At 33.8% G+C, this 23,906-nt stretch overlaps 1 protein-coding gene and 2 long non-coding RNA genes across 9 annotated transcripts; 1 reads left to right on the top strand and 2 right to left on the bottom strand.

The window, feature by feature from the left end:
• Window positions 1–1,270: 1,270 nt before the first annotated feature.
• Window positions 1,271–19,058, bottom strand: LOC129787017 (constitutive coactivator of PPAR-gamma-like protein 1 homolog). Of its 7 annotated transcripts, none has more exons than XM_055822299.1 (9): window positions 19,010–19,058; window positions 17,909–18,139; window positions 11,272–12,168; window positions 11,009–11,202; window positions 8,409–8,927; window positions 7,714–8,341; window positions 5,536–5,980; window positions 5,316–5,469; window positions 1,271–5,249 (listed from the first exon to the last, which is right to left on the bottom strand). In XM_055822299.1, the coding sequence occupies exons 2-9, from the start codon at window positions 18,090–18,092 to the stop codon at window positions 5,118–5,120; spliced, it is 3,153 nt and encodes a 1,050-aa protein (XP_055678274.1). In that variant the 5' UTR covers window positions 18,093–18,139; window positions 19,010–19,058; the 3' UTR covers window positions 1,271–5,117. The 7 variants fall into 7 exon arrangements, with proteins under 7 accessions (XP_055678274.1, XP_055678275.1, XP_055678273.1 ...); XM_055822300.1 differs by having other exon boundaries at window positions 5,536–5,959; XM_055822298.1 differs by lacking the exon at window positions 19,010–19,058 and adding an exon at window positions 18,440–18,830.
• Window positions 12,228–16,273, bottom strand: LOC129787018 (uncharacterized). The gene is made up of 6 exons (XR_008750185.1): window positions 15,773–16,273; window positions 15,583–15,677; window positions 15,438–15,488; window positions 15,181–15,380; window positions 13,787–13,924; window positions 12,228–12,657 (listed from the first exon to the last, which is right to left on the bottom strand). It is a non-coding gene; the product is annotated as an uncharacterized LOC129787018 (long non-coding RNA).
• A 516-nt stretch (window positions 19,059–19,574) lies between the features above and the next one.
• On the top strand, window positions 19,575–22,680 carry LOC129787016 (uncharacterized). Its single transcript, XR_008750183.1, has 5 exons — window positions 19,575–19,864; window positions 19,946–20,072; window positions 20,450–20,650; window positions 20,881–21,069; window positions 22,497–22,680. It is a non-coding gene; the product is annotated as an uncharacterized LOC129787016 (long non-coding RNA).
• The last annotated feature ends 1,226 nt before the right edge of the window (window positions 22,681–23,906 follow it).

The following is a 23,906-nucleotide window of genomic DNA, read 5'->3' as shown; positions in this document are numbered from 1 at the left end:
TGTATTTATTTATTTTTATTGTTATTATTACATAGGATCTAATTCTTCAGATGAAATGTTTTCTTCAATCGATTAATATTTAATTTCTTGATTAGTTGATTATACGTTTTTTTTTTCTTCCATTATTTTTATTTAGTAGTTAATTTCAATATTCTTTAAATTTTTTCTTCTCTTCCTTTCTCACCTTTCTGCCGCTTGCAAAGATTATAATTTTTAAGATTACATAAAATTTTCCATTTTTCTTTCCATTTGTGAATAATTAATTATACAAATATTGAAGCGAATGATTTTTTTGTCACTGTTTCAAAACATCATTTTTTTGTTTTAATTCTGCTTAACATTATTTTACGTTTTTTTTTCACATAATTTTTTCTCTTACCATTTTCATTGCCTTTCCTTCACTTCTATACCCATTTACGGAAAAGTTTTCTTGTTTTGTTTTATATTTTCAAAATTGATTAAAATTGTTTTGCTTTCTTATTTGTTTTAAAGTTATTTTTAGGTTTTTTTTTCTTTATTTTTTTCGGGAATAACATGAAATTTTATTTTTAATTCATCCTTCACTTATTTTTATCGTGCTTTTTCACTTTTTCCATGTTTTTTTTTGTTCATTAATAATTACTAGAAACTACTATTGTGAAGTTCTCCATCCATTTAAAAAGTTAGTTTATTTTCAAGAAAAGTTGAACCAACTGAAAGTGGCCATTTTTTATTGATTTCTTTTACTTGAACAAATATTTGTTTTTTTTATTTCAATAAATTGTTAAAAACTAATTTTTTTGTTGCAATATTAGCACAAAATTGTGGATTTTTTGTTATATTGCAGGTTTTTTTCTTAATTTTTTTTGTAGTATTCCTTTTTTTGTTTAATATTATAATTCATATGCAAAGGTTTTTTTTCATCGCTAAATATTCTACTTTTCACTTTTTTTCGCATCATATTTTTTTTTAATTATCTTTTCAAAATTCATCTGAATATGTATTTTTTTCATTATCAAATTTCCTTTCATTTCCTTTATTCTTTAGAGATTAATATTTTATAAATTGGGTAATAATTATTTTAAAAAATAAAAAATTGAAATCATTACACAAAAAACACATACTAAAAATATTATAGTTTAAGAAAAAAAATGTTTGTTTATTTATTTGAGAAAAAAAAATAGGTGAAGAAAATATATTATTTAAAAAATCATTGATTCTCTCACTTCATCTTTTCATCGTATTTTCCATTTTTTCTTTTTCATTTTGTTAAATATTTCTTATATGAAACTTTTCTTTTTTTTAATATTTTCATCTTCAGCAGAAATTATCTCCTCATTAGGCATTCTTCAATACCATTTCTTTTTATTTTCTCAATATTTTTTTTTATTCTTTCGTGGTCTAAGCCTCGATTTATCCTTTTCTTCTTTACTTTATTTTTACTTCTTTTTATTTATTTATTTTTCTTTCATTCAATGTGACATCTAAAGTCTTTTTTATTACGCACGACGTCACATTGGAATGAGAACGTTTTTCTCCGTGGAAAAACATCCTCAAAAGTTTAGAGCAAAAAAATTCTTGCAGACAAAACTTTTCTTTAAATGTTTTGTAGTCAAAAGCAGGTGAAATTTTTCTTTTCTTTTTTTCGGGTTGTGTGTAATTTTTTTTTTTTATTCTTCCGGTAAATTCATTTCAGTATATTTGGGCAGATGTTATTTTTATTTATTCTCCAGTATAAAATCTAGATGGAATATTTTATACTTCTTTTCTCACGATCTTCACGCAAAATGTTGTCTTTGCGTATCTATTTTGTACACCAATTTAATGTAAAAATAGTTAATGCATCAATGCATTTTTCTCTCTTCTCCCTCTTCCTATTTTTCATCATAAAAATGCAATTGTCACCTTTAATAAATTCTTTTAATAATTTATTATTTTTCTCCTTGTAAATGAGAAGAAAATGGCAACAATTTGCACATATTGGCGAGTTCGCTTTCGCATTTTACGTGATCACGAGGGGCTTTAAAATATTCTCAAAAGAGAATTTATTTAAAAAGTTTTTGTGAGGATTGTTGACGATTTTTTCTTGCCTTTAAAAAATCATTCTTTTAGCCAAAATCAGAGAGATTCCCCCTGAAAATCCCCACACACGTTGCACATAATAAATCCACGCACTTTTGGGATTATTTTGAAGCACCCCCCACCCACGTAATATTGTTTTATTTATTTATTTTTCATGTGTAAGTATATAATGTCAACTAATATACTTCTCTCGCAACTCGGTGTACATTTTATGTAATATTTTCACCAATTTGTGATAACAATTGTAACAAATATATAAAAATATATTCATAGTGCACATCACAGACCTGACTGTATAATTCTGAGGGTTTTAAATAACACTTTATCCGTTTTTTTTTTTTTGTTTAAATCCCTTTTCTCGTACAGCTCATTTCATCTCTCCCCCTCTGCCCCCGCGCCACCGCCTTCCAACAACACCCAACGCATCTTGTTCCTATATTATGTCGGTATATTTAAAACCCTGACAATATTTTTTAAATACTATTGTATTGTACATATAGTAATATTTAAAAAACTAACAGTCGGTATTTTTTTTATTTATCATTAATATTCTATCACGTCTTAAAATGCTTCTCTCTCCCGCCTCACGTTCAGCGCGCATTTCTCTTCTTTTCTCACAAAAAAAATTCTCTTTCAGTGCGCCATCTACGGTGTAAGATCATTTTTAATTCTCTTGTTTACAACACTTTTCCATTTTTCTCAATTACTTTTGATTATTCTCCTCTCCATCGTCTTACGTGTAGGTTATTTCACTTTGTTTCTTATTTATTTACAATAGAGTTTATATAAATAAACCTCAGGCATGTGTAAACTTCTTTTCATTTTCTTACACTGCGGGTTATGCTTTCATGTGAGCACAGCACCCTGTCCATTAGATCGCATCTTTCCTTTCATTAATCAATCTTATTTTTTTCTTTCTTGTTGTTGTGTTAATACTTTAGTCATCCTGGCAACCTACCCTGCATCCATTTTTTTACGCAAAGAAAAGAGACCTTTCCTTGTCTCTCTGTTCTCAACAGTGTGTCCTGTGTATTCTTTTAGTTTTTTTTATGTTTGCATTTCTTTTTAGTCAAAATCGGGTGAATGATAAAGTTCTCGTTAAAAGAATTCGGGATTAAATTGTGGATGTAGGTTAATTTTTATTTTTAAAGGGCTAAAAAGCCATTAGAGAATGCAAAATTAACAATTTAGCTTCTTTTGCACTTTGCGTTCAACACTTTGAGCCATTTCTTCATTTTTTCTTTAATATTTTGGTAATTTTTATATTTTTATTATTAAAAAAAATTTTTTTTTCTAAAAAAAAATGGTTTGATAATTTTGAAAATTTAAGGATAATTCTTAATTATTTTAAACCGTTTAGCCGTCTTATGGTTATTTGATCCCGATTATATTAAAAGCGGAAAATAGAACCAAATTGCAGTTTTAGCTAATTTTCATTGTAAAATTTTAACGAATATTTGAATTAAATTTTTTTTAAAGATATTTCCGGCAAAAAATAGATTTTTTCCCTACAGAGATGTCACTACTAAAAAAACTGCAATAATTTAGTTTGAGACATTCAAACTGGGACCACTGGACGCCATAGCACGTTACAGATCAGTCAATTCTAGCAGATTAATTTTCTTATTGGATTTTCCATTGAGGAACTGTCTCTGAGACTCCTCAAGCGTTTGGAGGTAATATGAAAAAACTATTTAAGAAAAACCTACTAGAATGTCGTTCGGGAACGTTTTACCCAGTTTTAGACTAACTAGACGACAAGTTCTAGCAGTTTATTTCTGCAGATCTTCTAAATTAACACCGTAGGACATTGAGAGGTCTTCAACAGGTTAAGACAACTGATTGATTCTTCAAACTAAAATCCTATAAGAAAAAAAAACTGCTAGAATTTGCAGTTCTGGAACGTTTTAACCAGTTTTAAATTTCTTTCCGCAGAATTCTTGTAGTTTTTATAGTAAAACTTTTAATTCCTTCGTAAGACATTCAGTGGTTTTCACAATGTTAAAACGTTGAAGTTAAAGTTTGAGGACTGAAAAATTCTAGCAGTTTTTTCCTCATTGGATTTAAAAAGTCAGTTTGACGTCTTACGTCGACCGATCCTTAAAGGGTTAAAGCGTCCAAAGGAGTCGTCAAAAGCTAAATTAACCATTGCACGAAAAACTGTGAGTTAGTTCCTAAAAAATATTTTTTTTAATCAAAAATAAAACCACGCAATAAATTAGAATAGACAAGTACCAAAAATTTTATTCTTTTACTGCAATCCCATTTTATTGATTCAAAATTTCCTTTCAGAGATCAATTATTGACCCATAGATCGCTAGAATTTAGCTAATTTTCCTCACAGTGTTACGCATGAGAAAACAATGGAAGAAAAATAAAAATATAATAAATTCTCCAAAAATATTCAGAAAAAAACTCCAAAAATGGCTCAACTGTGGAGAAGAAACAAAATGTCACAGCACGTTAAACATTTTCTTCTCACTTGAACGCTCTGTGTTGTGGAACCTACATCCCATTGTAGATTTACTTGCTCTACGCACAAAGATTTTTTGCTTATTTAAAAAAAATCCATAAAACATCGTCTATTTACTTTTCATAAAACAAATGAAACATTTTCATTACATAGTAGTAAGTTATAGCAAAAATTATTACATTTCGATTACGTTAGGGAACATAAAATATTTTGTTTTTTTTTCTTCATGAATATGCTTAACGGCCTATAATATATAGCAAAAAGAAAACGTAATTTTAGCCAAAAAAAAATGAAGCCTCTCTCTCTAAATCTTCAAGCTTCATTTATAATCAAATTTTTTAAAATCTTAAATCTATGCTATGATGCTTTTTTTTATCAAAAAAAAAACAAAAATAAGGAAAATGAAAAAGAAAAAATAATCTACTTTAAATCCATTAATAGTTTGTGTAAAGTTCTATCGAAAAAAAAAAGGTTTCATTTCTTCTAAAATACACATTGACATTCTTAAACATGTAGCTTTAAAAACATTTTTTTAGATGCACGATTTTGTGTTGTAAAAAAAATTCTGAAAGTGTTAACGGTCTCAATTGTTAACAGGCACATCTTGTCCTTCTTGCCCACTCACAGCATTGCTTCCGGAACCATTTTCCTCGGTCTTCTTATCAACAGTCCCCGCTTTCATCTTCAACTTGGCCGTGTCCGTTTCCGGGGCGGACTTCACAGAAAGGGCATTTTGTGAATCATTCCTCCCACTCACACCATTCTTATTAGCATGCATTACCTCATTTTCCGCCACAGCTGATGTACTCGCACCTGCTGCCTCATCTGCTGTGTCTGCCTTTGCATCAGCCTTCTTCTTTTGTTGCTCACTCTCTTCCTCTTTGAGGATTTCATCACACATCGAATTGGCTAAATCGGACGCCAACACGGTGGTCCTAAAATCACAAATTTCCCTTCATTTTCACATCAAAGAACAAAGAGAGAGAGAGCTTTGAACTCACCCATTCTGCAGCTCCACAGTGGACGACTCCAGGGAGACTTTGTTCAAATTCTCAGTCACCTCGGTCACATCATCAGTAGTCTCCTTGCCATTGCTGGTCCCGGCTGTTGCTTCTGCCTTTGCCTTTGTAGATTTCTTCTCTTTCTTCCCCTTGCGATTCTTTGTGCGCACCGTTTTCCCGCCGTATGCATAGCCCGCAGCCCCACGACTACCCTGTGCACCCACCTGACCACGATGGAGACGATTTCCAGCTGTTCCCTTGCTCCCACGTCCTGTCACCCCAAAGCGCGCCACTGCATTCCCAGCACGACCAGCCAAACGCATAGCACGCCCTGCATTGCCATTGCCAGCATTCTGAACGCCACCCATGGCTGCACGCATTTGAGCGCCACTCCCACCGGCAGCCCATGACCCAACGACAACTCCTGCAGGAAGAGTGTAAGAAGCTATAATTTATTATTTAGACGACCAACACTTGAATTGGCGAAAAAAATCTTCGGGCTTTTCTTTGTTGAATGTTTTTGTTTAATGAAATTCCTCTATGTTTGAAGTAAAAATGAAGGAGAATAATGGAACAAAGACTTTTAAAATAAAAAAAATAAAATAGAAAAAAAAATTTAATCGTGGACCCGGCGAGGAAACTTAATTCTCTTTTGCCGAGGTCTATCAAAAAATTATTCTTCACACATATTGAAAAAGCAATATGTGTAGAAGAAGAAGAATTAATCTTAAGAGTGCAAAAAGAGAAATATATGTGGAATTGTAGAGAATGTTATGGTCATGAAGTTTAACAGTAAAAAAATCAAACAAATATTGAAGTGTTAATAAATGTAATAATTCTTTTTGTCGGTAATTTTGGTAAAAGTGTCGGTTATTTTGGACAAAAAAAAAGCGGTAATTTTGGCAAAAGTGTAGGTAATATTGGTAATATTTATTTACAGCGACGTTTCGAGGGCTTGATTTACCCTTTTCTTCAGGCAAAAAAATTAGCGAGGAAATATTGTTACAAAAAATTTACCAAAGTACAGACATTTTCTATCGTTTTACTTTTCTTACATGTCAAAATGCAAACCAATTTTGAAAAAAAAAATTGTGTATTTGCTATTTATTTAATCGGACAGTATACAGATCCGATTTTGATAAATTGACTTTTCAAAATTGTTTTTGTAAAAATTAAACAAGTAGTTCATTTTTAACTGTAATTTTAATAAACAATAAATAAAAATTACCAATTTAGATAAACTTATCATGTTTAGAAGACAGAACAAATTATCTTTAAAGAAAGAATAATCAAAATCGATCTATTCTCATACAGTTTTGCAAGCAGTTGAAGTAAAAATGTGTTCATAAAATAGCTGCCAAAACAAAACATCTTTGCTGATTTTTAAAAACTTTGCAGTTTATAAGAGAGACAGAAAATATTCCTAAGCAATACTTTATCTATTTATCAAAATCAGTTCACCGGTTAGGTTAATTGGGTTTAAACGTAGCAATTCGAGGGCTGCATTGTAAAATCGAAATTTTATTAAACAAACTTCCTAAATTGGCTTCTCCAGTAATTTTGAAAAGAAATTCTTCAAAATCAGCTCCATTATCAGTTCATCTTGGAAGTTCTTAAAAACGTTAACAATTTTAATAGACGATAACGGATTAAGGAAGATAAGAAGTTCAGTGAAATAAATAATTAAAATCTAAAAGAACGGTGTTAGTGTAGCATAAGTTTGAGACGAAAAGACCATAAAAGTCATCATTTCGCCACGTTTATAACTATGCAATTTACTTTTGCCTGTGATGTCAGCACTCAGCAACCACATTCGAGTTACCAAGTTTCCTAATCAGGCATCAATTAGATTTTCATAAAACTTTGTTTCTTTTTTTTGTCTTCAAACAATAATAAAAGACAATTCTTTGCGAGTAATTTGATATTGTTGTTTCTCTCATTAATAAATCAAAACTTCTAAACATAAATCAATACAATGATGATAATACAACGTCATAAATCATAAATACAACATAAAATTGCGTGTAGTGTCCATGTTAGTACCGAATAAATTATGATTGACTGATTGGTGATAAAATGTGGTGATATGAGGCCATAATTGGGGAGATAATTGACGTATTGGGGGGGAGCAGTGAAGTGAAGTGAATTGTGGTGATTGAAAGCCCATTTGGGACTTACCTCCAACTTTCAGTTGATACCCCTTCTGGCTGCCATTGCGTGCTGCTGGAACACCGCCGGCACGCTGTTGTGGGTACATCCCACCAGCTCCACGTCCACGCATTGGAACACATCCAGCTGCTGCATCAACTCCAGCCCCAGGCAGGACACGCGATGTTATTGGTGCCCCATAGTAGGAGGCACTTGCAGCTGCCACTTGTGAGCTGTAGTAAGCACCGCTATGATCCGCTGGTGCCTGCGGAATGTTGGCCATCTGATGGAGTTGCCCCTTGCCAAAGTGCTGAGGGAGATTGGGAGCTTGTGGCTGTGGCAGGAAGCCCGGACGGTACATTGTGTGATCAATGTGTGTGGGCAGGAGGTAGTGCTCAACATCCTCGAGAATGGCCTTCCGGAAGCGCTCAATCTTCAAAACAATCTCAATTTGATCATCACACAGCTCACGGAGACTCTGCACATAGGTGGACATCTTCAGCTTGAGATGGAAGAGTTTCCCATCGAAGAATAGCCACGGATTCACCATGAGCCACGGGAGGGGAATGCCACAGGCATCATTGGCCAATGAAGCCGTCTCCACACCCTGCATAAAGAGTGTGGCAAGGTAGACGCCACGGAGATGAACGCATGGGAGCTGCAAAAGAACATTTTTCTGTAAAGAAGTCTGAAGAGGGAAAGATTTGAGCTCCAAATCAACTCACCACCAACTCTTGGGTGTACTCAACATTGAGCAATTGATGCGAGAATGCTGTGGCAAGGAATGCATCGAGTTCCTGCCGCGTCAGCATACTCCGATCCGGATCTGTAATCATGTAACGCAAAACGCACGCCATGACAAGCATATGCTGTGGCACGTACCCCCTGTTTAGCATAAGCAACGAATCCGATCGCATAATCGTGAGGAAAGCCTTCATGCGACGTTGCTTATCCTCAAATGCCATCCCGAACCACAAACGCTGCACCGTTGGCACGGCCCACGAAAGCTGTGTCGCCTTCACCATGTCAGGCTTCTTGTATTCATTTTGCGGCGACCAAATCCACTCAGATACAACAACATCGGGCTTCGGGGCGCTCGAGGCATTCGTCTGATTCTTATTTGACTTTGAACACAGATATCTTTGGTGGTATAAGTTGAAGAGAATGGCGTAGATCATTTGACGAGCAGGACGATAGAACAAGTGGACAGACGGAACATCACGACTCTGTTCATCTTCTAGCACCTACAATTCCCGGGAGGAGAGAAGACAACACACTTAATAAACATTTCTGCCTGATGCTCTACGCCACCATCAACAGATAAATTGGTAATTGAGATTGTTTATTGTGTAGAGCACATCAAGAGGCACCCAAATAACAACGCGTCGAATCAGTCAGCCAAGAAAGCTGTAAATGGGCTCATTTTACTACCTCTGCGTGCTTCAAGAGAGTGATAAAATGAATGATGATGGTGAAAGATTCTTTCGCAAAGAGCTCACACATTACTGCTTCCTTTCATTCATTTTTATACCAAAGTCAATAATAAAAGCACATTGAGGGACTTTTTTTATCGTATCAGCAGCTACTACTAAAAGAATTTAATTTTGTCCTCTTATTCATGAAAATTGAGAAAAATGTTTGGAAATGAAATTTATCGAATTTTTCTTCTTGTTTTTCCGTCAAAATTAAGCCCAAATCTTTGGTCAAATTTTTCTTACAAATTCATCCAAAAGAATAAACTCAATATACTCTTCGCTCTCTCTCTTTAGTCAGTTTAAGATTTAAATTAATGACAAAACAATGTGACACCCACATTTCCATTTCCTTAGATTAATCCAACACAAACACAACTACAGGCTTATCAATATAAGAGAAAAATAAATCCAAGGGGTGTTTATCTGCCGAATATTTTGACTGTTTTTGCAAATAATCCAGAGAGTAGTGAATAATAGCAATATTTTCAAAGATCTGAATATTCTCATTTTCAGCTAAAATTTAATACTTCTTCAGCTTGAATTTACATATTACTTTCTCAGGTTGAATTTACTGCATCTTAAGTGTTTTTCAGGATTGAATTTAGTACTTATTCGCCCTTAATTTAGTAATTTTTCTCATTGTATTCAGAACTTTTTCAGTTAGAATTGCTATATTTTTGGCTAGAATTTAATATGTTTTCGACTAAAATTTAGTAACTTTTAATTACTGAATTTACTTATTAATATTGTATTTTAAAAAGTACTAAATTCTAGCTGAAATCTTATACTGAATACAATGAGAAAAAGTACTAAATTTAATCATATAAAGTAGGTAGCGAAGAATTACAATATTTCCAAAGATCTGAATTTTCTCATTTTCAGTTAAAATTTAGTACTTCTTCGGCTTGAATTTAATTTCTCGGGTTGAATTTAGTACTTATTTGCCCTTAATTTAGTACTTTTTACAATTGAATTCAGAACTTTTTCAGTTCGAATTTACTATATATTTGGCTAGAATTTAGTATATTTTTGACTAGAATTTAGTACTTTTTCGGCATAAATTTATTCTAAAGATTGAATTTTAAAAAGTACTAAATTCTAATCGAAGTAATAAATTCAAGCCGAATAAGTGCTAAATTCAATAGTTAATAGTACTAAATTCTATCAGAAAACATACCTACTTAATTCTAGCCAAAAACATAGTAAATTCTAGCTGAAAAAGTATGCAAAATACAATGAGAAAAAGTACTAAATTTAAGCCTCCTATAAAGTACTAAATTGAATTTCACTTCTTTGACTACAATTTAGTACTCTTTAGGCTTTTAGCTCTCAATCTCTACCAATTTAAGACTAAAAAAATATTCCTTTGTTGATATTTTGATTTCCCTGGCGAATCCTCCGAATATTTTCATTCAGATAAACACCCCTTGAATAAATCTTATAATGAGAACAAAAAAAAAACTTTAAATGAGATTTCTTGCGAAACCAAATCTTCATTTGAAATGCGATAACCTTCCTGATGTTTGTGATAAATTCACGATAAACTGTCTTTAATCTCAAGGCTTTCTTCCAAGACGCTCTCATGTGGTCAGATTGTGATTTAACAATGGATTTTTTTTTCTGCATTTAGAGTCATTTAAGCTGTGCGGCTGCGGACGTTGTTGTCGCCATAAATTTGCATGCTAAATGATCTCTCTTTGCTGCAGATTATTTTCTTTTGCACATTCAGGTAGTTTTAGACTAAGCAAGAGAGCTTGCAGCAAAGTAATTTATCCCACAATTCCAGGACTCATTTTTACGGGTTTCTTCAGACAAAATTTCTTCGTAAAGAGGATTCAAAATTCACATACCTGTGGCAACACAATGGACTTCTTCGTGAGAAGTTGATAAATCCTGGAATCCATCATGCCACGCTGATGGCGATTTAGTGAAGTTTTTAGCACCTCGCCCGGTAGGGTGTAAATAAAATGGCCCCCAGTGGAAGTTTTCTCCTTCGTACCGCTTGCATTTGTACCAGAAGATTCCTTTCCATTTGCATAGTTTTCTGTATGAAGAAAAACAATTTTTTTCCATCTAATGAAAAGAAAACTTTTGGTTTGAATAGAAAACTCACCGCTTTCATCCACCAAATTGTTGACATCGCTTAGAATCTTCTTTGCAACTTCGTCATTTTCACTCGTTTCCGACGCCATCGGTACGGGATCCCCATCGGCAGCCCTCACCTCAAATGAGATCTTCTTCTTATTGCCCAAATACTTTCGTACCAAGAACTTCCCTTTGCGCTGGTAGTACTCGACGGATTCCGTAATGGCAGCTGCATGATCCTCCAGCTTGAGATGCTTTATAAATTCATTCGTATCATTTGTCGGGGAATTCCGTACAATCTCAGCAATCTTCCGGATGCGTGCCTCAAAGTCCCCACCAGCCTCCACACTTAGCTTCCCATAGATTGCCTTGAGTTGAGTCTCATCGATGGCAACATAGCCCCCAAGGAGGACAGCAACAAAGGGCAAATGGTCCGCTGTGAGGCTAAGTGTGGACAGAAGTTTCGACACGTGGTACTCCTTCGTCTCAAGGGAACCCTTGTAGGATAATCGAATGTCGTGACTGCTGAAATACCTGCTGCAATTGGCAACAATGTAATCCGGATGAACGCCGAGAATGCCGTCGAGACGATGCTCATGGAAGTACTCAATGACCTCCATTGTGTGATCCTGAATTGTCTGTACGACCTGAATGTTAATGTTGCGCATTGCATTCCGGAGGCACGTTCGCAGCCCCGACGGTGGGAGCCACCAAATTTTCGGCGGTGGCGTCCCAATCATGCGGATGTGCTTCAGCACTGAGATTGTCTTCTGGCGAAAGTCACTGCGTTCACCGTCAAGTCTCTTATTCTCTCTGAGTGTCCCATCGAAGAAAGCAATTATCTCAATTTGAGCTGAACTAAATGCATTTGCAAGTAGCTGAACAAACTGATACGCCCGGTTCCATTGTCCACCGCATGCCCAATCTACGCGGGAGATGATGAGGGAGGAAAAATCAAATATTTCAGCACAACTCTCTGAGGGTTAGCCAATTTGGTCAGTTTTGTCCCAGTGGGGATTCTCGGCAAGATTTCGGCACGTAAATCTTGGCATCTCGGCAAATCCACCAATGCCGAGATCTTGCCGAGTTTCAATAATTGAATGGAATATGCGTGGGACAAATTTTTATATGAAATCTCGGCATTGGTCTCGGCATACGCCCGATGTATTCTCGGCATCAATCGCGCACGTCCAATGCACGAGAATCACGGCATGTTCTCGGCAACTATTTAAAATTATATTCCGACCGTTTTGTAACCGAAAATTGAAAAAACTCGAATTTCTTTTATTTTCATTTATTTTTTATTAGAAAATATTCTATTTTTATTTACAATTAATTTCTCACCATTCCACATGCTGTTCTTCGCCTAGTTTTCCTTTGCTGCTTTACTGGAGATGTCCTTAACAACTCAAACCTGAAAAGAAATATAAATTTTTTTTTATTTAGGAAATGGTTACAAAATTTAGAAAAAAGAATATTTTTGGTGGTTTCTAAGGGCGATTTTAATAAAAAATTTCAGCAAATAAAATTGTTGATTTCTAAACGTCTCGCACAGAAATTTTTTTTATAAGAGTTTAAATTAAGTTTCTTCGTAAAAAAAAATTGAGTATTTACTCATTGCATGATTCGTTATCAATCACTGAATAAAATTAACTAAATGTTCTGTATTCTAAAATTGATTTGTTAATTTTTTTTATTAATACCGATTCATTAGATTTTTATATTCAATTAAAATTAAAATCTAACTAATTTGAAATGAGTTTCCCAACGTTTATAAAGAATTTTTAAAAATAAAATATAATAAAATGTAATATTTACTCGAAAATTATTTTTTGTAATATTTTGTCTAGTTTTTGAGCCTATTTTACCATTTTATTAAAATGTTTTATCAAAAGACAATTTTATATTCATTTGAAGTCAAACATGAAATTTTTGCAAAAGTCTTGTCAATTTAAACTTAAAAGTGAATAAGGAAATTTTAACATGTTTTTTTTTATTTATATACAATTAGACAATTAAAAAAACGAAATTTTTTAATGAAGGAAAATACTTTTTTTTTCTCTTTTACTTTTATGTAAAAATATTATTAACTCAATGAATTTGCAATTTTGATAAGATTTTCTCTTCACTATCTTTTTCACGTAACTCTGGAATTTGAAGACAAAATATTAGCGTATTTTTTTTAATCAAAAAAGAACTAATCTTTATGAAATAGCAAAGAAGTGATAAAGTGATAAATCTTTGAAAGATTTATCAAGACATTAAAATATTCTTTTTGGCAAAAAATTATCACGTTTTTTTTTTTAAATCAGTTCCAAAACTTCAATGAAATATTAATTGTTATTTATGTTCTGGTTTATATAAAGGTAAAAAAATCATAAAGTATTACTTTTAAATTATAAAATTACACAATTTAACTACTACAAAATCATTGAACATTAAGACATAAAAAATAGAAATGAAAGAATGACCAATATTTCTTCTTGTCTTTGAAAGAATCATAAATGAAAGGTATAGGAGAACTTGTTGAGAAGGATACTCACTCTAAATCAGAGCTTCATTAGTAGAAATTGGATGTACTATCCGTTGATGGTGTACTACGGGAAATAAAGACTGACAATGATCGGAATATCCGGTGTAATACAGTCAGTCACCTTCGAAGCTTTCATCCTGCATTGTTCCTAAAATGAATTCCAATAAGACAAAATGTACTGGTAAGCTGACCAAGCTTACGAGAGCTGTGTTTCTTTCAGTGTACCAATTTTGTGAGAGCAAACTAGAGCGTAAATTAATTTAAATACGCGCAAAGTCGGGAAAAGTTGCAAAGTCATCCCCCAAGAAATCTTTAAAACGCCATATCTCGGGAACGGCTCCATAGATTTTCGAGTTTGAGCTATCGTTGGAAAGGTCTTAACCTCAAATATAACATATTAAAATATGAAGTAAATCGATAATGGCATTTTCGAAATATTCGAGTTCGAAATTTTCGAAAATTTTGATTTTGACTTTAGCGCCTCTCGCGGTCATTTCTCGAAGTTGCAATGTTCTAGACATTTGTAGGGTTTCTCGAAACCTTTCATTTGCGCTTGAGTTGATCAAAATCGGACTTGTAGAACCCGAGATATGACATGCCAACTTTGGAAAGCTATATCTCGAGAACGGAGACATAGATTTTCTTCATTTTTGGCATGGAGCTAGATAATATAGTCAGGTATAACATATCAAAAAAATGAAGCAAATCGATAATGGCGTTTTCGAGATATTCATCGAAAACTCATCGAAAATTTTGTTTTTCATTTTTGGCCCCCTAGCGGTCACTTTTGAAACTTCGTATGTTCTAGAGAGTTGTAGGGTTTGTTGAAAGCTTTCATTTGAGCTCGGGTTGATCAAAATCGGTCAAGCCGTTTTCGAGTTATGGTCGATTTTCGATGAAAAATTGTGGCGGCCATATTGACAAAACGGCTTGACCGATTTTCGAAAATGAGGTATCGTTGGAAAGCTCTTAATGGCCCCTACAACATATCAAAATTTCAGATTTTTAGCTATTACAGGGGCTGAGATATAGCGAAAACAAAATTTTGAGGTTATTCAAAATGGCGGACGGAGGGGTGGGGGGTAAAATTTGACGTCATAATCTTACGTCTTCCAGTCGACTTTTAAACTTTGCCGTTTACCGCAAGTCTCTATCTATTACCGTTCTCTCGTAATTTAGCAAAAGGTTCCGGACGGACGGACGGACGGACGGCCGGCCGGCCGGCCGGCCGGCCGGAAAAAATTTTTTGGCGCATACGTTTTTTGGAATGTGGGGACCCTAATTCGTGCTCATCCCAAGTTTGAGCCCGATCTGACGACTTTCGATTTTGCTCGGTACACAAAAGCTGTGTCTGAAAGAAACACAGCTAAAAACAAAAATTTTAGTATCGAAAGATATTCTTACTATTTTGTATTGTCCTAAGAGAAACTATTGAATCGGGCTCCCGGTCGTAGTGAAAATGTACGAAATTCCAGATATCCCGCTTATCCTGATTGCTCATTTTTGCCTTTTCAGAAGCTCCTTGTAGGCTCTGTGGAGTCTCTAGTAGAAAAATGGCCTGATGATGGACTTGTTTGTAGTTTCCCACCTTGCTCACTTGGTACCTAAAATTAACTTTTGTCAGCCAAAGAACTAAAAATAATTTTCAATAAAATTCTTACGCTTCTATGTCGACTCTTTCGCTCCAAGAATACTTTTCCATGTCGACTTCCCTGTTTAGATGAATTAAGATGAGATTCCGCTACATTTAGACTTCAAAACGTTCATAGCAATTGAAATGCAAATAATTTCATAAACTAATCTCACCTATTCTTCAAGTGTACAACACAGGATGAAATTTTAGCTCCGGATGTGCACGGTGTCCTTCAGAAGTCCAAACAAAATCTTTCAACACAGCAACGCTAAAGAAAACAAAGAAAATACACATTTTTAGGCTCTTTAGACAAAATCTTCCATTTTCTTCATAGCACTATTCACTTTAGGATTAATTTCTTACCGAATAGATTGCCGGAAAACTGCGGAAAATTACTGAAAATGGGTTTTTCGTGAACCCACGCCACTATTTTCACCGAGCATGTCAAAAACACTACAATGCCGAAAATATGCCGAGAATCACGACAAAGCACTATGCGCCACTACGCGGATGCTTTTGAATTAAAACTCTTGCCGTATTGTGCCGAAAATCTCGGCTTTCAATCTCACATGCCGAGCCTTTCCCCACTGGGGTATGACTGTGTGTGTGTTTGACTGAAAAGCTTTTCGTGCTAATCTGCTTCGTCAATGCACAATGTTTGGAATACTTCTTCACAAATCAGAGTAAAGTCAAGCATGAGGTATGAAAATAGAGATTCCTGCGTTGAAAGTCATTTTTCTGTGTTGTAAAAATTCTAAAATCTTAGAAATATTTATATTAAGCTTGCAGTGAAGCCCAACCTTCAGAATGTTATTAAAAAATCACATCAAAATAATAATTTGTAAGTGAAAAGCAAATGAATAAGAAGAAGAATCAATGATTGCAAGAAGAGCTCTCTCATTGGCTGATAAAATCGGTCAAAACGTTTTTATTGGCTACCGCTCGTTTACGAGGTGTAAGAGAAGGACAAAAGATCGGAAATTAACAAGTCTTAACGAGAAGGCACGAAATGAAAAATATGTCATAAATATGCAAAAGAAAAGGAGAGAAAATAGTAACTACGAGAAGCTAAGTGAGAAGGAATAATAAACAAAAAAAAGGAAAAAAAAATGCCAGGTTCTTAATTTTTTTCTCAGATTTTAAAACAAACAAAACGCAAATTCCGCAAATTCAAATCAACTTTACATCGAGTTTTTATACGTTTAGGCACACTAACCTTTTAACGTCCAACGTGATACATAAAAACATTGAAACATGCGCTCTTTTATCGCGATTTTTATTCTATGAATTTTTTTACAGGACTTTTCTCACTCAGAACGTCTTCTTTGACCCCTTATGTGTGAATTTGATGCATTTGTAACATGGAAAAACAATTACATTCATAATTGAAAAAATAAAATGTTTCACGTTTGGGTCAGCGTATGATCCAAAAAACCTTAAAGGGTTAAGGACCGAGTGGTTTAACCTGATCGGGAGAAAAGTTAATTTTCCAAAAAATTTCCTTCATTAAACCTTAAATTTTTACATTAATTTTCCCTTAAAAAGTAAACCTTTTCCTAAATTTTCCTTCAGAAAATTTTAAGTAGGTAATTTAAAATTATAGTAGGGGGTAGATTCTGATTAAAAAAAAACTTTCTTTACAATTTGTTAGTTATAAGATTTTTGGTATTCTGAGAAAAATCTTTAAAATTTTGACATTTCCGCGTTTCGGCATTTTGACATCGATGTTTTGAAGGTAAATTACTTATCCAAGGCTCTTTAAAAATCTTTCTTACTCTTCTGGAATTACAAATTCTTTATTTTTCTCATATAGAACGACACCAGAACGATTTAAAAACATCAACTGTCAAAATCTTACAATAACTTTTAAATTATTAGGAAAGAAAATAAAAGATTTTAATCAGAATCAACCACAGATTAAGATTTTTTATGATAGAGCAAATAACAATTTTTAAAAAACACACAAAAGCGTTCTCTGCCAATTCCTTGATATTTTTTATTAAATGTGGAAAAGGGAGATAAAATAATTCCACAAAGGAAAACAATTTTTCTTTAATAACAAAGAAAACTCAAAGGAAAAGAAAGTTGTAAAAAAATAAATAAATGAAAATAATTTCATCCAGTATTCGCTGGAATGTAGTAAGTAAAGTTAGTCACTGTGCTTGTTAATGTAGTCTCCAACTCTCCAGATAAAACTGCTCGTATTTTTTTGTTAATTAGTCACACACTCTTGTTTTATTTAATAAACCCCAATTTGTGTGAAAGATAAAAGTTTCCAAGTAAAAAAATATTCTTAATTTCACACAAAAAACATGAAAAATAGTCATTTGCAATAGCTGTGGCAAAATCTCAAAGAGAATTCCGTAAAAATGAGCGAGCAATTCGTGAGGATTGTTGAATGTTTGTGGGCAAAAATAGCTCGAGAAGAGGGAGAAAATATTCCAATTTCTTCAATTGATAATGTAAACAAAGCATGGTGTGTGTTTTGTATGTACTTACCCGAGTAGTAGCCTCCGTAGAATCGATCTAAACAATCCTCCATGTCCAGCGCCAGGCGAAGTTTCCCATTATTGCTCTTCTGCTTTTTCCCATTTGCAGCAGGAACGATCTTCAGGAGGTCCACCGCAACGCTCCCACCGTCGATTTTGCCCAAGAAAGCGTGCAAATCCGTTGCATTGATCATTTTCTGTCTCTCGATTTATTTGTAAGCTCTCTGCGCCACTTTCAATTCTGCAAATAAATGGGGGGATATAGGCACACCGCACCAATCAATACACGGACGGGGAAGCCATTATACGTTGCATATGGGCCCGGCGAGTCACATGGATGCACTCCGAGGCCACACGAAAAACACACACAATTCTGCCCCCAAGAAAAATACACCTGGATTTCACGGAAATGCCCCCAAATTACCCCCCAGTGGTCCCGTTTGCTACCTTGCAAGCCGCACAGGTGCCAAAAGTCGCGTGAGCGGTAAAAAAACGCAGAGAAATTAGCAATTTATGTGATGCGAAAAAATCCCCAAATTACCTCTCTCGTTCTCAGTTCACGCGCAGAGCAAAAACAACCGGAAATATTGGTTGAAAAACCTCCGAAAAAGAACAAAACATCCACTAGAATGCTCTCTTTTATTGCCCCTGCAGAACTGGGGGCAATAGAGGGTCTGCAATTCCCGGAATGTTGCGATGCCGCAGCTAATGAGCCACGGAAAAGTAGATCAAAGGGTTTTCACACAATCAGGCACGCCTTTTTTCACCTGCACCACCCTCCAATCGAGAAACTACCTCTTTTTGATGGGGAGCAAAAGCAAAAATAATCCAATTTCACCAAACAATGGGGCTTTTTCTTCGTTTTTCACGAGAACTGCAAAAAAATTCTTCACAATTTCACATTTTCTCACACACACTTGACATCAGAAAGTGAGGTTAGAATTTGGTGAAAATATTTTGGAAAAATGTGAGAAAAATACAGAAGAAAACCTCAACGCGTCAACACTTAGTGCTTCCGTGACACTCCCGGAGGGTTTTCTTTTACTTTTTATCCAGTTTGGGGGCAAAATTGTGGCGTTTTCCAGGAAATTTCATAAGAAAAAACACTTACCAACATTAAAAAAAACACCGTCCTCTTCTTCTTTTTCTTCTTCTTTCCTTTCTTCTTCTTTCTCTTCTTGGCGATTGAATATTTGAAATCGTTTGCGCCAAAATGTAGGCAATGAAAATTGAAAATTCAACTGCCATGAAATCTAACGAGAAAATCTTGAAGAAAAGTCTGAAAAGCGCATTTTTTGCCAGGAAAGGCAAAGGATAATCAATAAATAATAGTTTTTCCCTGTTGCAGACAAGTGTATGGAGGAGAGAATCAATAAATGGCAGAAAAAAAGACGAAAAATCACAATTTTCTCTCGAAAAAAATGGAGGAAAAAGGACGCTTCAAGGGCTTTAAGGTGAGTTTTTTTTTTAGTAAGAATAGCGTAAAATACAGATTTTAATTCAAAAAAATCATAATGCTCTCAAGGCTTTCAATTTCTGTTCAGAAAAGCAAGGCTCCAAAAAAGGCCCAAGGAAAGCCGATAAGCCCGATAAGGCATAATAGAGGAAATAATTGACCAACATCTACGAAGTCATAACTCAGTTTTATTTTCGCCTCCAGTGCATCTTGCGCAGTGTTGGCAAAGCCATGCATAAAACTCATTCGGGAAAAAGCCGAAGGTACAGCGCCACGGGTGGCGAGTTTTGGAAGTGCTTCCAGAAAAATTCCAGTGAAAACGTAAACAAAGTGTCCGCGAGTGAAAACAGCAAATTGGCGATGAAAATCATGTTTTCCATTGATTTTCCTCGCTAATTATGCTGGAAAAGTGCCGCAAAATGTGTTAAATCGCGTGTGGGTGTATTTTGTGCAAAAAATTTTCCGCAAAAAAGGAAAATTTGCACAAAAACGGCGGTGAAAAAAAAACAGGTAAGCAAATTCAACATTTTAGAGACAATTTTCATGAAAATTGTCTGTTTTTCTTATCTAAAATGTATTTTATACTTTCAGGAACCAATTTACAAACATCCTGCGCAGCAAAATTCGCGAAATTGCACAAAATTCCGCGTGAAAAGCTACCTTCGAGGCGTTTCTGGCGACTTGGGAAGATTGCTTTTCCGGCTTCTCCGTATTTAAGGTAAGTTACGCATATTTCATGGGCAATTTTGTGAAAAATCACCTGGGGCTGAATTCTCTAAGGCGGGAAACTGTCCTGAAAAACTCCCGGACGCGTTATCGCTTTAAAAACAACGCGAAAACTGTTCCGGGAGTTTATCATTGGGCGCATTCTCGCCTGTTTGTCTTCCTCCCGTTGAAAGCTCTCGAGAGTTTTTCTTTTTTAGAGAATTCAACCCCTGAAATTGTGTCTGAGATACAGTAGAGCCTCGAGAAACGAATTTTCTCATTAAAGTTTTTAGTAATTTTCCCACCTAATGGGATTTGCATTGAAAAATTCATTTTGAGGCTCTCAAGGGGAGTGAAAGATTTAACTAATTTTTCTTGTCTCATTTCTAGGTACATCGAGAAATGATGTCTCGCGTACTCTACAGAAGAGGGAAAGATGAGACACAGAAGGACGAGATGAATGAGCGGATCTTGCCACTACGGTTTCCCCAGCATCGCGTCAACATAGTCCCCGAGATCAGGATCGGACAGATGAGGATGATCCGGTGGATGTGGAGAAGAGCAAGAAGGTGGACACAAATGATGCAATCGGTATGTAAATTATTTTATTTTATAGTAATTTACGTAGATTCAGTGGACCTTCTTTTGGGGAGCCACCTGAAATTGAGTGAAAGACACAGAAGAGCCTCAAGATGACGCGTTAATTGCCTAATTTTTTTTTTGAATCTTCTCATTTAATGGGATTTGGATTGAAAAGTTCATCTTGAGGCTTTTCAGGGTAGTTAGAGATTAAATTAATTAGTTTTTTGTTTCATTTATAGGTACGTCGGGAAATGCCTCACGTGCCCCGCAGGTGAAAAGATGGTGCACAGAGAGACGCGGAATCAACGAATCTTGCTGGTACGGATTGCCCAGCATCACGTCAAAAATGTCCCCGGATCGGACAGATGAGGAAGATCTCGCCTGTCCGCCCAAAATTCTCTTCACTAAATGTTTGAATGAGACAATCGGTAAGTAATTTATTTTAATTCAATATACCTAATTTATATAAATACGTCCTTTTGGGAAGCCACCTGGAATTGCGTACAGGTACAGAAGGGTCTCAAAATGACAAATTAATTTACACGGTTTTAAATTATTCTCACAAATAATGAGAATTGCATCAAATTGTTAATTTTAAGACTTTTTCGAGGAGTAAGACTTACTTAGAATGAGAATTTTTATTTATTAAATATTCAAAGGAGGATATTCTCCTTATCAGGACTAAAGAAATTGCTACAATTGTGTAAAAAAATCTATTATTTTTTAAAATAAACGGTAATTTTGGTATTCAGCGTAAAAGTCTACTCTTCAATATATTATAAAAGTCTCCAAAAATAGAAATAAAATAAAATTCGTATTCTGGGTAAAAGTTTTGATCAATTTTTGTCTTTTAAAATGACTTTATGAGGTCATCTAATGAGCATCTTTAGACATTTTTTATGTTGTTTAAATATTTCAAAAACTATTAAATCTGTTAGAAATTGATCTTCTATGTCTTATACTAAAACTTTTAAAGCAAAATCTTTTTTTTATCCACTCAGTTTTTGCTAATTATAAACTGTTCAATTTATTTTTTTAATATTAGGTACCTCCTTATTAGGAATAATCTATCTATATAATAAAGAAAGGTCTGTTTGTTGGTAATCGTCGTTCCTTCTTTTCTATACAAATCTACACTGTTTGACCGATCACGATGAAATTTGGTACAGATGCTCCTTATAACAGGCGGTTTCAGATGGTCGTATTCATTTTCCCCCGAAAGCCCCCCTTCAGGTAGCTCCCATATAAAAGTCATGCATTTTTTGAGAATTTTTGAATTTGGCGCCTGAAATGTTGTATGAAATTGATTTCCCAATCAATTTATAAATCTACCCCAATCTACTTATAAATCATCACAATTTTTTTCTTTAAAATTTGCGCAAAGCGCAAAATATCCCCGCGAAGCTGCGATCGTCGTTAAATAATTTGTTAAAAACAACCGATGATGGGGTGTTTTTAATACCCTAAGATTTTAAAAAAAAAAAGCTTTTTATAAAAAATCAGTATTCTGAGTAAACTTTTTTATGTGATAAAAAATTATTTTGATTTTACAATAAAAATTCATAAAATAATAAAAAAAAAAGATTTTTATGCTGAATCTTGCCCTAATTCTAGTACTTTTTCTTTAGATTGTACGACATTCAAATTTTTAGATTCTTGTGGTAGATTATTATAATCTTTAATTAACGTACTAATTGATTTTGTACCGTATTTGGTTGTATTTGATACAAAATTTTTCATTTCATCATTATTTTTTATTTTGTAATTTATCTTAATGTTGTATTAATTTTATATCTGAATTCTGAATTCTTTCAGTTTTAGCTGATCATTCTTTTTTGTTTTCATATCTTTTTAGGAACATCATCAATCCGACACCATGGTTGTTGTAATTGGTCGTCTTAGGATCCAGAATAGAATCTCCCATGATGGAAAGTGTCCTTAGCTCGTCATCCATGCTGGATAATGTGGACATTTATTTATTAAGATAGATTTTTTATAATGTAGCCTCATATTTTGTTGTAGTCTTATGTCTATTTTGAAACACATTCTTGTTAATTTTAATGTTAATGTTAAGTTAGTTAATGGAAATAAAAATTTAAGAAAAGACAAAAAAAATTTACTTTTTCTCTATTGAAGATTGTACTGACTGAGTCCTTGGTTCGTTTGACTTTTTTCTTATTTATCTTATTTAAGGTAAGTTATTGATTTATTTCTGGCAAGCAATTTTTACAGAAAATAATTGACGAAAATTAGTTAAACTCTTATCCTATACATTATCCAGAGAAAAAATGGGGAATAGTTTCATTCATTTCATCCCATTTACTCATTTCTTTCATTAAAAAAGACCCTAATACCAAAAAATTAATGTTCACAAAAAAATCACGAGATCATTTAAGAATTAGGGCCTTACCTAAAGCCTTTTCTAATACATTTTGAAGACTTGATACCTTTATAAATTATTTTTTTAACAAAATAAAATATTTTAAAGCCCACAGGGCTTTAACGATTTTTATTTATTAGTTTTTAATTAAGTAAATTATTTTCGAGTCCACAGGGCCTTCCCAAAAATACAAAACTACTTTTATTTATTATTTTTTTAATTAAATATTTTTTTCTTAGACCACAGGGCCTTCCAAAAGTCCTGAAATACTTTTATTTAATAGTTTTTAATAAAATAATATTTTCGAGGCCACAGGGCCTTCCAAAAAATCTAAAACTACTTTTATTTATTATTTTTTTAATTAATAAATTAGTCTTGAGACTACAGAGCTTGCCCAAAAATCTAAAACTACTTTTATTTATTATTTTTATTTAAATAAATTAGTTTTGAGACCACAGGGCTTGCCCAAAAATCCAAAACTACTTTTATTTATTATTCTTGTAATTAAATAAATTATTTTCGAGCCCACAGGGTCTTCCTAAAAATATGAATTATTTTTATTAATTTTTTTAAAACAAATTATTTTTAAGTGCACAGGATCTTCCTAAAAATCCAGAACTACTTTTATTTAATTTTTTTTTTAATATAATAAAGTTTTTTTGAGCCCACAGGGCCTTCCCAAAAATATAAACCACTTTTATTAATATTTTTTAATTAATAAATTATTTTTGAGCCCACAGGGTTTTCCTAAAAATCCAGAACTACTTTTATTTAATAAAAATAGTTCAGGACTTTAGGGCAGGTCCTGTAGACTTGAAAATAATTTATTTAAATAAAAAATTAATTTAAAAAGTAGTTCAGAGCTTTAGAGAAGGCCCTGTTGGC

Source organism: Lutzomyia longipalpis, chromosome 1 (assembly GCF_024334085.1).
Source record: "Lutzomyia longipalpis isolate SR_M1_2022 chromosome 1, ASM2433408v1".
Classification (NCBI taxonomy): Eukaryota; Metazoa; Arthropoda; class Insecta; order Diptera; family Psychodidae; genus Lutzomyia; species Lutzomyia longipalpis.
This window is presented reverse-complemented; position numbering and strand designations above follow the sequence as displayed.